Consider the following 12367-nt stretch of genomic DNA (forward strand, 5'->3'; position numbering starts at 1 on the left):
ATATATATATATATATATATATATATATATATTATATATATATATATATATACCTGTGTGTGTGTGTGTGTGTGTGTGTGTGTGTGTGTATATATATATATATACATATATATATATATATACATATATATGTATATATACATATATATGTGTGTGTGTGTGTGTGTGTGTGTGTGTAAGTATGTATATATGTATACGCGTATGTATATACATGTATGTAGGTATATACATATATGTATGTGTGTATATATGTATGTGTGTGTGTATATATATATATTGTGTGACGTCACAGGGAAATGGCCAGTGTCTTCGCAGAGAGCCAAAAATAAGGCACTTTAAAGCTTTATTTAGGGATATTCCGAGACCGGTAAAATTTTGAAAAAAAACTTCAAAAAATACAACAAGCCACTGGGAACTGATTTTTATTGTTTTTAACCCTTTTGAAATTGTGATAATGTTCCCCTTTAAGAGAGCCCATCCGGGTTGGTCTTTCTCTCCTTTTTATAAACTCCATGATGACCTGATTCCTTTCATGACAACTTACGCAATTGTCCAATGTTCAATGTCCCATGTGGTGTCAACCCCCAACTTGGTCAGTGTGACTTGACCGCTCATGTCGTGTCCTCCCCAATGTATCTAGGTGAAAGTTACCCAAAACAGATTAAGGATATACATTTTGTACTACAAAATAAAGGCAATTGAATTTTGCTTTAAAACAATAGATGGCAGAAGTATCTCACATTAAATAATCGACAACTACTCTTTGACAATAAAAAAAATATTAAATATATATATATATATATATATATCTATATATATATATATAGATATATATATACAAGCACGTGCACAGACTTTTTCGATGGCTGTTGTTCAAACCAGAAAAAGGGCAAACATTGAAGAAAAAAATCATACATTTTAAACACAACAAGAAACACACAAATATTTTTCAACCTACTTAGTGGTTTTAGTTAAAAACCTTTAGAAAGTCAGATCATGACTCTGAGTGAAGAAGAAAAGCACTAAGAGTGTAGATCTCCACCAGGACCAATCCTATTGTTCACCTGCTACTAAATTGTGTGCCATCTCATGTGTATCGTGTGCTGCTATGACAATAAACTTCCATGAATCCTGTAAAACAGCAGACAGTTAGTAATATGGTTTCACATCAAAATGTTGGTGAAACTGCTCATTTCTACCTGGCGATAGGTGGCTCTAACTGTAGTGCTAATCACTCACCAGCAGAAAGCCCTCATCGCACTGCTAATCAATAACTACCATCTTAGGCACTTAACATCACTAATCACCAGTTAACAAATGTCAACTATCTTAAATGCAAACATGAAAACAAGACACATTAACGTCTTTCCCCATTACAAACATCATAACACAATCTAAACTTATATAAACACATTACTGTCTGAGCATATAAGATATTCAATTGTGTTACATCACAATTTATTATATTGCAATTAGCCATGTGATTAAGATCGGCACGGTCTGACCAATCACAAGTCAGTAGGAGCTGCTTTGTTCTCGTGTTTGGAGAAAGCGGAAGAGCGATTGTCAGCCTGACATTGATGTGTCTCTGAGAACTGAACACATTTTTATAACTTATAACAAAATGTGTTTATACAGTAACCTGCTCACATGAGTCAGATTACAGCAGGGCTGTCAAACTCATTTTAGCTAACTTCAGATTGTTTTCTTTATTTTATTTCGGCCCAAAATAGAACAAGCACACTCTGAAAATGTACATATCACAAATAATCCTCTTGACAAAACACCTCAAGTTGGTTAAACATTTACAGGAAGAAAAAAAGGTACATATTTAAAGACACCCTGAAGAACACAATTGATCTAATTAATTGTGCTTTAATTAATTAATATATTAATTAATTATATATTATATTAATTAATATATTATATTAAAGCAACTGAACTTTAAGTAAAAACCCATCGAGAAGACCAAAACAAAAATGAATAAAAACTATTCTATAGGGGCGGCATAACTCGGTTGGTAGAGTGGCCGTGCCAGCAACTTGAGGGTTGCAGGTTCGATTCCCGTTTGTGCCATCCTAGTTACTGCCGTTGTGTCCTTGGGCAAGACGCTTTACCCACCTGCTCCCAGTGCCACCCACACTGGTTTAAATGTAACTTAGATATTGGGTTTCACTATGTAAAGCGCTTTGAGTCACTTGAGAAAAGCGCTATATAAATATAATTCACAATTCACATCAACTACCTCACTTGTCATTTCCACATATTAATCCTGTGCTAACTCAACAAACCATACACACTGAGGTAGAAACTATTCAAGAGTGTTGAGTTACTTCCTGTCTTCTAGACATAATGTGTATTGACAGAAAAATAAAAGCAGTGCAATGTGTGAACAATTTCAACAAAGCACACATAAAAAGTTGAAAGACTGACAGCGTGGCTCCGAAATGACAACACTGGCACGGCTTCTTAAAGACGGGCTCTTTACTTGAGTTCATGCCGGGAAAACTACAGGACAAGACATGAAATACATTGGTTTTAGAAATAGTATAGTCACAAGCAAATAAGGTGCTAAACAGAATAGCTACCTCGTGGCCGTCTTCCACTTCGGAGGTTCTTGGGCAGCAAATATTTTAGTCTTGTGCAACTAAATGAGCGTACAATAATGAAACCAATGTACTTTACAAATATACACAACAATTCGACACAATATGACAAATACCTGGTTCAGCTAGCCAAATGTTCTTAGTGCTGCTGATGGCAGTAAGATACTTACTGACAGTATTGCAGTAAATCACACACTGTTCACTTTCTTTACATTTGCACAGAAGACAATCATTTTCACAGAATTATATCAGTGTGCAGTGTCTCATGCTGCATTTGAAGTGGGGTTACTGATTGATTATTTTACTCCTCTTTTACGTTGGCTGGAGGGGGAGGAGTCACAGCCCCGCTTTACCGTGTACTTCTTGCTTGGTATACTTGCTCGCCTCGGTATAAACTATTTGCTTGCCAACAGACTTACTATTGCGACATCCAGTGGACACAATTAGAACAGCAGTTTCTTTCATTAAAAAATACAGCCGACTTTTACACTTCGCAAACTCATCTCGCGGGCCTGATTGAAGCTGTTATGCCCGAAAGTCCAGGGAGGTGGGGGTTGGGTTGAGGGTGTTGGGGGTTAATTGTTCATATGTCTCTGATTTGCACATCAATCAGTCTGAGGAGGAAAAGTTGGCAGCTAAATAAAAGTATTCTTCCAATAATCCAAGTTTTTAGGAATACCTTAGATATTTGTGAAAGAAGCAGTGAGGAGGTCCTGGGTAGGGTGGATGTCGCCACATATGAGCAACATACCACAAACTAAACAGCTATTTGCTTATTTTCCCTTGTGTGTTCTTATGTGTTTTACTGTGGCTGCTTTATGAGTGAATCTTTTACAGCACACTGAACAACTAAATGGTTTTTCACCTGTGTGTGTTCTCATGTGTCTCGTCAGTGGGCAATTTTTAGAAAAGCTTTTGCCACAAACTGAACACTTATATGGCGTTTCACCTGTGTGTGTTCTTATGTGTTCAATCAAAGTGCTCTTACCAGAAAAGCTTTTGCCACAAACTGAACAACTAAATGGTTTTTCGCCCGTGTGCGTTCTCTTGTGTACAGTCAAATGGCTTTTTTGAGAAAAGCTTACGCCACAAACTGAACATTTAAATGGTTTTTCCCCTGTGTGTGTTCTCATGTGTTGAAACAAAATGTTATTTTGAGAAAAACTTTTGCCACAAACAGAACACTTAAATGGTTTTTCACCTGTGTGTGTTCTCATGTGTTCAGTGAAATAGCTATTTTGAGAAAAGCTTTTTCCACAAACTGAACATTTAAATGTTTTTTCACCTGTGTGTGTTCTCATGTGTTGAGTCAAATGGCCATTTTGAGAAAAGTTTACGCCACAAACTGAACATTTAAATGGTTTTTCACCCGTGTGTGTTCTCATGTGTTGAAACAAAATGCTATTTTGAGAAAAGCTTTTTCCACAAACTGAACATTTAAATGTTTTTTCACCTGTGTGTGTTCTCATGTGTTGAATCAAATGGCCATTTTGAGAAAAGCTTACGCCACAAACTGAACATTTATATGTTCTTTCACCCGTGTGTGTTCTCATGTGTTGAGTCAAACCCCACCTCACAGAAAATCTTTTAGCACAAACTGAACAATTGAATGGTTTATCACCAGTGTGTGTTCTCATGTGTTTAGTCAAACCCCACTTAACAGAAAATATTTTAGCACAAAATGAACAATTGAATGGTTTATCACCAGTGTGTGTTCTCATGTGTTTAGTCAAATTGCTATTTTGAGAAAAGCTTTTAGCACAAACTAAACAATTGAATGGTTTATCTCCTGTGTGTGTTCTCATGTGTCGATTTAAATTGCTCTTGTTAGTAAAACTTTCAGCACAAACTGAGCAGCTCAAACATGTTTTACCTCTCTTCTTTGTAGAGCATTCAGAGTGTTTGTTGTCAGTGTGAGTCCTCATATCACCTTCACAGTCTGTATCGCTGCTCAAAGGTTCTTCAACCTCGTCTTCAGCCTCACTATCTGATAGTGGAGCTAAGAGGTTGTCTACTTGTGGTTTCTCTTCATCATCTTCAGTCTTCACAGAGACAACAGTCAGTGGAAACTTGGTGTAATCAGCTTCCTCTCGTCCTAGAAGACACTCTCCCTCCTGAGTGATGCAGAGTTCCTCCTCTTCCTTTTTAATGCAGGGTGGTTGTGGAGTCTCCTGCTTCAAAGTGGAGCTCCCCCCTGACTGAGGGGAAACTTCTTCTGGATTACCCATCAGCTGCTGGACGTCTGCAAGACACAAACAACAAAAACACACGTTCTTCTATGTACTGTATGTGTGTGTAGTAGGGTTGTACAGTATACTGCTACTAATAAAGTATCGTGGTACTAATCAATTGAAATCGGTACTATACCACCTTTGACTAGTACTGGTACTGTTGCGATCTGCTGCTCAGATCTTCACATGTTTGTTTTTTCATTCTCAGTCTGACCTGTTTATTTCCTGTTTTTGTCCATCACTATGGTTACACATCAGTCCACCTGTTAGTCTTGCCCCGCACACCTGCTACTAATTTTCACCCTCCTATTTAAGCTCACCTTTTCTGTTTACTCATTCTCGGATCCTAATTTGCCCACGCGCATCAGTGACGACTCTCATCCTTCGTATGTATTTTCTCGCTAGCTCTCACGCTAAGCCACTTTATATTCCAGCTTTCATGCTGAATGTTTTTGTTCACTCTTTTGTGTCCTCGTACCAAGTTTTAGTTTTCCTTGTGTTTTATCCTGGCTTTCACGCTAGCGTCTTTTGTTTGCCTTTTCTCTTTACACCAGTGTTTTTGTTCATAGCCTTTTGTTATTAAATAAATACCTTATATCTTACCTTTGCTGTGTTCTGCTTCGACGCATCCACGGGAAAACTACACCGGCATTACCATGCCGAAGAAGAGTCTTCACAGGTACCGTTCTTTCATCTGAATGCTGCTGTGCGGCGGTGACTACAGAGCCGAGGCGCATGATGTTGAGTGTGTCAAAACGCACACACAAAGTGCATACAAGCAATAACATCGTGGAGAGAAAGAAAGGCAACAAAGGACAATTCTACTGGTTAATAAAGAGGGTGTGTGAAGTGCAATATGGAGGTATTTGGGCTTCTAAACTAACAATAAAGGTGACACTTTAAACAGGGAGCCGCCGCTCTGCAAGGGTTGCTTAACACCTTTCCTGTTTGTGGGCTCCCAGACCGTGGTCGAGGAGCGTAGGGCAGACCTTCCCTGCAGGGCCCATGTTTTGTCGGGGGTAACACTGGGTCCGTAAAGCTCCGCTCTCTGGTTGGAAGGTCGAGGCCGTCGATTAGTTACAACTTGGTCACTTTATTTATTATTTCCACAGGGCACAAGCGGACATCCAGCATGCTATTAACACTCCTGCACATGCTACCACTACCTCTCCTTACTCGCCCACTCACTTACAAAGGCTGTCCCTGGCAATGGAAGGCCTGGGTGGAGCTGTGGGATCACAGACTGTGGCCATTTCTGAACTAAATCACAAGATGGATGAAATCAAAGAGAGGCTTGCTGGATTTGAAAAATTTGGCTTGAGACCTGACATGGACGATTAGAGCAGACAGGCCATGAAAATGTCCACTCGCTTGGAAAAAAAACATTCCTAATCTACAATCTAACTCCTTGACGCTGCTCAAAAACAGAAAAAAGGCTGTTGGGAAACATCCCTGAAGGACACCTCAGCGAGGGACACTCTGACTACCCTCCCTCCCTCCTCAACAACACCCGGGAGTTGAACTTTGCTTGCACTGCCTGCAGAGCGACTCCGGGCCTATAGACACAACAACAACTCCGCTCTTTGGTCGGAAGGACAAGGCCGCCGATTAGTTACAACCAGCAACAACTAATCAATTAAATCGATTAAAATCAATTATAAAATGAGTTGGCGATTAATTAAGTCACCAATTCGTTGGATCTATGCTATGCACATGCGCTGCGGCTACGTCTAATGAGGGGAGAGTCAGCCAGCCAATGATGTGTCATGTGCAGATCATGTGACCACGCCGTCTCCTTTAAAGTTAAAGTAACAATGATAGTCACACACACTAAGTGTGGCAAAATTATGCTCTGCATTTGACTCATCACCCTTGATCACCCCCTGGGAGGTGGGGGGAGCAGTGAGCAGCAGCGGTGGCCGCGCCCAGGAATCATATTTGGTGATTTAACCCACAATTCCAACTTTTGATGCTGGGTGCCAAGCAGGGAGGTTAATGACTCACATTTGTATAGTCTTTGTGCCTAGAAACATTCAAAAAATGACAGAGGAAAGCAGTACTGATAGTTCCGCGGAGAGACATCTTGAGGTTTATTGCTTCTGTGGAGAAAAGTGTACGACCTAAGTCCTCAAAAGTGTGCAGACACTTTACTTTAAAGACTTCAAAGACGAGCGTTTCCTGCAAAATGTGCAGCGTGGACCTCGCCTGGCAAGAAAGTACAACATTGCGGCGGGAGCACATGAAGAGGAAACATGTTGGAGCCATGGATGAAGGGAACTCACGGTACGGAATTTTTTAAGTCCATAGTCCGGGTACATTGATCCCTTGTGACCTTCGTCGTGTGTTTTTAATCTTTTGTTAACAAGGAGATTTTCTTTAAAGGGGAACATTATCACCAGACATATGTAGGCGTCAATATATGCCTTGATGGTGCAGGAAAAATTAGTGAATTTTGGCGAATTAAACGCCTTTCTGTTTATCGCGCTGGAGGCGATGACGTCAGAATGTGACGTCGCCGAGGTAATACAGCCGCCATTTTCATTTTCAACACATTACAAACACCGGGTCACAGCTCTGTTATTTTCCGTTTTTTTGACTATTTTTTGGAACCTTGGAGACATCATGCCTCGTCGGTGTGTTGTCGGAGGGTGTAACAACACTAACAGGGAGGGATTCAAGTTGCACCACTGGCCCGAAGATGCCAAAGTGTCTGCCGCCAGACCCTTATTGAATGTGCGGGAGTGTCTCCACGTTTTACTGACAGACATGGCACAGAGATGTATGGATAACCTGCAGATGCATTTGCAACGATAAAGTCAACGAAATCACAAAGGTGAGTTTTGTTGATGTTGACTTATGTGCAATCAGACATATTTGGTCGCGGCATGACTGCCAGCTAATCGATGCTAACATGCTACGCTAATCGACGCTAACATGCTATTTACCGGCGGTGCTAAAGCAGACATGGCACAGAGATGTATGGATAACCTGTAGATGCATTTGCAACTTTATTACGTTTCCTTCCACCCACATTTAATGCGGAAAAAAACACTTACCAATTGACGGATTTAAGTTGCTCCAGTGTCAAAAGATGCGAAAGTCCTGATCGTTTGGTCCGCACATTTTACCGGCGATGCTAACGCAGCTATTCGGCCATGCTATGGCTATGAATAGCGTCAATAGCTATTCGCTCAATAGCTTCAGTTTCTTCTTCAATACTTTCATACTCCAACCATCTGTTTCAATACATGTGTAATCTGTTGAATCGCTTAAGACGCTGAAATCCGAGTTTGAATCCGAGCTAATGTCGCTATATCTTGCTGTGGTATCCACCATGTTGTTTGTTTTGGCAGCACTGTGTGACGTCACAGGGAAATGGATAGTGGTTTCGAAGATATCGAAAATAAGGCACTTCGAAGCTTTATTTAGGGATATTCCGAGACCGGTAAAATTTTGAAAAAAACTTCAAAAAATACAACAAGCCACTGGGAACTGATTTTTATTGTTTTTAACCCTTTTGAAATTGTGATAATGTTCCCCTTATAACACCAGACCTATGTAAGCGTCAATATATACCTTGATGTTGCAGAAAAAAGACCATATTTTTTTTAACCAATTTCAGAACTCTAAAAGGGTGAATTTGGCGATTTAAACGCCTTTCAATTGATCAATTGATCAATTAATTTCAATTGTTGGAGCGATGACCTTTCACCCGTGACGTCACAACATGAAGCGATCCGCCATTTTCTCAATCTTAATTCACGCACCAGGTCAAATCAGCTTTGTTATTTTCTGTTTTTTCGACTGTTTTCCCGTACCTTGGAGACATCATGCCTCGTCGGTGTGTTGTCGGAGGGTGTAACAACACTAACAGGGACGGATTCAAAAAGATGCGAAAGTTTGTTCCGCACATTTTACCGACGACAGCTATGCTACGACAGAGATTGCAAGAATGTGTGGATATCCTGCGACACTCAAAGCAGATGCATTTCCAACGATAAAGTCAAAGAAATCTGCAATATTGGAAAATAGACCACAACTGAATATGCCGGAGTGCCTTCTTCGGAAGACGGTCTGAATTGTGCCGGCTCTGGTTTGGCCTTATTTGGCACATGTTCCTCCTCGTTTTCAGCTGCATTACTGCTACGCTTTAAAGGGGAACATTATCACAATTTCAAAAGGGTTAAAACCAATAAAAATCAGTTCCCAGTGGCTTGTTGTATTTTTTTAATTTTTTTTTCAAAATTTTACACCTCCAGGAATATCCCTAAATAAAGCTTTAAAGTGCCTCATTTTCACTATCTTCGAAACCACTATCCATTTCCCTGTGATGTCACACAGTGCTGCCAATACAAACAACATGGCGGTTACCACAGCAAGATATAGCGACATTAGCTCGGATTCAGACTCGGATTTCAGCGTCTTAAGCGATTCAACAGATTACGCATGTATTGAAACAGATGGTTGGAGTATGAAAGTATTGAAGAAGAAACTGAAGCTATTGAGCGAATAACTATTGACGCTATTTGGCCATAGCGTGGGTGTACCTAATGAAGTGGCCCATAGCATGGCTGCCTTATTAGCATCGCCGGTAAAATGTGCGGACCAAACGATCAGGACTTTCGCATCTTGTGACACTGGAGCAACTTAAATCCGTCGATTGGTAAGTGTTTGTTTCGCATTAAATGTGGGTATCTAGTTTCAAATCTACATACAGCTAGCGTAAATAGCATGTCAGCATCGATTAGCGTAGCATGTTAGCATCGATTAGCTGGCAGTCATGCCGTGACCAAATATGTCTGATTAGCACATAAGTCAACAACATCAACAAAACTCACCTTTGTGATTTCGTTGACTTAATCGTTGCAAATGTATCTGCAGGTTATCCATACATCTCTGTGCCATGTCTGTCTTAGCATCGCCGCTCAAATGTGAAGACACTCTGGTACATTCAATGGGGGTCTGGCGGCAGACACTTTCTCATCTTTGGGCCAGTGTTGCAACTTGAATCCCTCCCTGTTAGTGTTGTTACACCCTCCGACAACACACCGACGAGGCATGATGTCTCTGAGGTTCCAAAAAATAGTCGAAAAAACGGAAAATAACAGAGCTGAGACCCTGTGTTTGTAATGTGAAAATGAATATGGCGGGGGGGGTGTTACCTCGGTGACGTCACGTTCTGACGTCATCGCTAAAAGACCGATAAACAGAAAGGCGTTTAATTTGCCAAAATTCACCCGTTTAGAGTTCGGAAATCGGTTAAAAAAATACATGGTCTTTTTTCTGCAACATCAAGGTATATATTGACACTTACATAGGTTTGGTGATAATGTTCCCCTTTAACCACGCCTCCATTGTTTTCTCCATCGATAGTTGATTGACAGTTGGTGCCGTGCGGCACCGCCAGGTAGGAACAAACCATCATGGCATGGGGGGGAAACTCTGGGTTAGGGTAATTAATGGAATAGCCAAGTACTTGATTTGATGTTCATTTTTTGAACTTAAATTCATACTTTATTGAAGTATTATGGAATAAATACATTTATAAAGGATTTTTGAATTTTTGCTATTTTTATAATATTTAAAAAAAATCTCATGTTCCCCCTGGGATACCTTCAAGTACCCCCATTTGAGAAAAACTGAAGTAATGCAAGTCAAATGACGACATTTTGTAACAAATTCCTACAATTGGTGTTTTGTCTTTAATAAATGTGTTTTAGCTGCTACATGGCTTATCTGTGTACATTTATCCTTTGTTTAGTTTTTAGTACTTAATGAATAATTAATAATTGTATTTTTTCTTAAAGCACAGACCAGGAGTCAATCAATCAATCTATCAATGTTTACTTATATAGCCCTAAATATCGAGTGTCTCAAAGGGCTGCACAAGCCACAAAGACATCCTGTGGCAACCATAAATCATCAATAATTGAATATAATGTCAGTAAAACTTTTTGTTCTAATCTATTCCTTGATTATAGCAGACTATAAGTAATATGGAAACTTGTAAATTGTTCTTTGAGTGCAACAAGAAAAGTTTAATGCGTATTCATTTATATTCTATCCTTGTAAAATTGTTCTTTGACTGTGAGTAAGAAATATTAGCGCTGCACCACTCGCGGCTAAAAGTCGTCTGCTTTAACCGCATAATTACACAGTATTTTGGACATCTGTGTTGCTGAATCTTTTGCAATTTGTCCATTTAATAATGGAGACTATAAAGAAGAATGCTGTTGGTGGTAAGCGGTGGATTGCAGCTGCCTTTAGCACCGAGACACAGCCGGTGTTTCTTTGTTTGTTGTGAAGCAGAGCGGTCAAACCAACATGTTTTCTCGACGTCAACCAGCATGTTTTTGGATGGGGAAATTTAGATATATATTTTACCGGAGACATCATTGGATTATTCGTCGTCCTGCAGCAGCTGTCTAAAAAGCAGCTGTGATCTTGGCTCCTCGGCTTCTCTCTGAGACACTTCGTGTTCACCGCAGCCATCCGACCTCGTGGTATGCCTTTCTAATCTTTAAAATCTCACTAAAACACTATTGAAACAATAAGCAGATAAGGGATCTTCCAGAATTATCCTAGTAAATGTGTCTAATTACATCTGAAACGCTCACACTGCCGTCGCCTGGAGCCGTCACTTTTTTCCCTCTTCTAGTCCTTCACTGTAAGTGTTGTTGAAAACTTACACTTAATATTTCTTGTTTTAAGGGTTAACATTTTTTGTTGAAAAGGGTTATGGTTTTGAAGTCATGTTATATTTTTTGTAAATAAGACACATTTGGTTTACTATAAAAGGGGCAATTTATTTCCTTTGTCACACCGCTTTTCTCGCGAGATTTTGGTGTAGTATTTGGGGTTGCAGACATGCAAAAGACTTTAAGCAGCAGTAAGAACATTTGGCTAGCTGAACCAGGTATTTGTCATATTGTGTCGAATTGTTCTGTATATTTGTGGAGTGCATTGGTTTAATTTTTGTACGCTCATTTAGTTGCACAAGACTGAAATATTTGCTGCCCAAGAACCTCCGAAGTGGCAGGCGGCCGCGAGGTAGCTATTCTGTTTAGCACCTTATTTGCCTGGGACTGAACTATTTCTAAAACCATTGTATTTCATGTCTTGTCCTGTAGTTTTCACGGCATAAACTCAAGTAAAGAGCCCGTCTTTAAGAAGCCGTGCCAGTGTTGTCATTTCGGAGCCACATTCATTATCAACATCCTAATTCACAAATCTTTCATTCTCGCTCAAACTAATGGGGAAATTGTCGCTTTCTCGGTCCAAATTGCTCTTACTGCTGGTGGCTCCCATTAAAAACAATGTGAATATGTGTGGAACCCTTCAGCTCGTGACGTCACGCGCACATACTTCCGGTAAAGGCAGGGCTTTTTTATTAGCGACCAACAGTTGTGATTATTATCGTGGATGTTCTCTACTAAATCCTTTCACCAAAAATATGGCAATATCGCAAAATGATCAAGTATGACACAGAATGGACCTGCTATCCCCGTTTAAATAAGAACATCTCATTTC

General features: G+C 39.9%; 1 protein-coding gene across 2 annotated transcripts; it reads right to left on the minus strand.

Moving 5' to 3' along the window:
• Nucleotides 1–1939: 1939 nt before the first annotated feature.
• On the minus strand, nucleotides 1940–5724 carry LOC133550805 (uncharacterized). Of its 2 annotated transcripts, none has more exons than XM_061896935.1 (2): nucleotides 4480–5724; nucleotides 1940–2647 (listed from the first exon to the last, which is right to left on the minus strand). In XM_061896935.1, exons 1-2 carry the CDS (start codon nucleotides 4832–4834, stop codon nucleotides 2634–2636), a joined length of 369 nt encoding a protein of 122 aa, XP_061752919.1. In that variant the 5' UTR covers nucleotides 4835–5724; the 3' UTR covers nucleotides 1940–2633. The 2 variants fall into 2 exon arrangements, 1 of the variants encoding a protein (XP_061752919.1); XR_009806385.1 differs by having other exon boundaries at nucleotides 1947–2508; nucleotides 2589–4895.
• Nucleotides 5725–12367: the final 6643 nt, after the last annotated feature.

This window comes from Nerophis ophidion, linkage group LG01 (genome assembly GCF_033978795.1).
Source record: "Nerophis ophidion isolate RoL-2023_Sa linkage group LG01, RoL_Noph_v1.0, whole genome shotgun sequence".
NCBI lineage: Eukaryota > Metazoa > Chordata > Actinopteri > Syngnathiformes > Syngnathidae > Nerophis > Nerophis ophidion.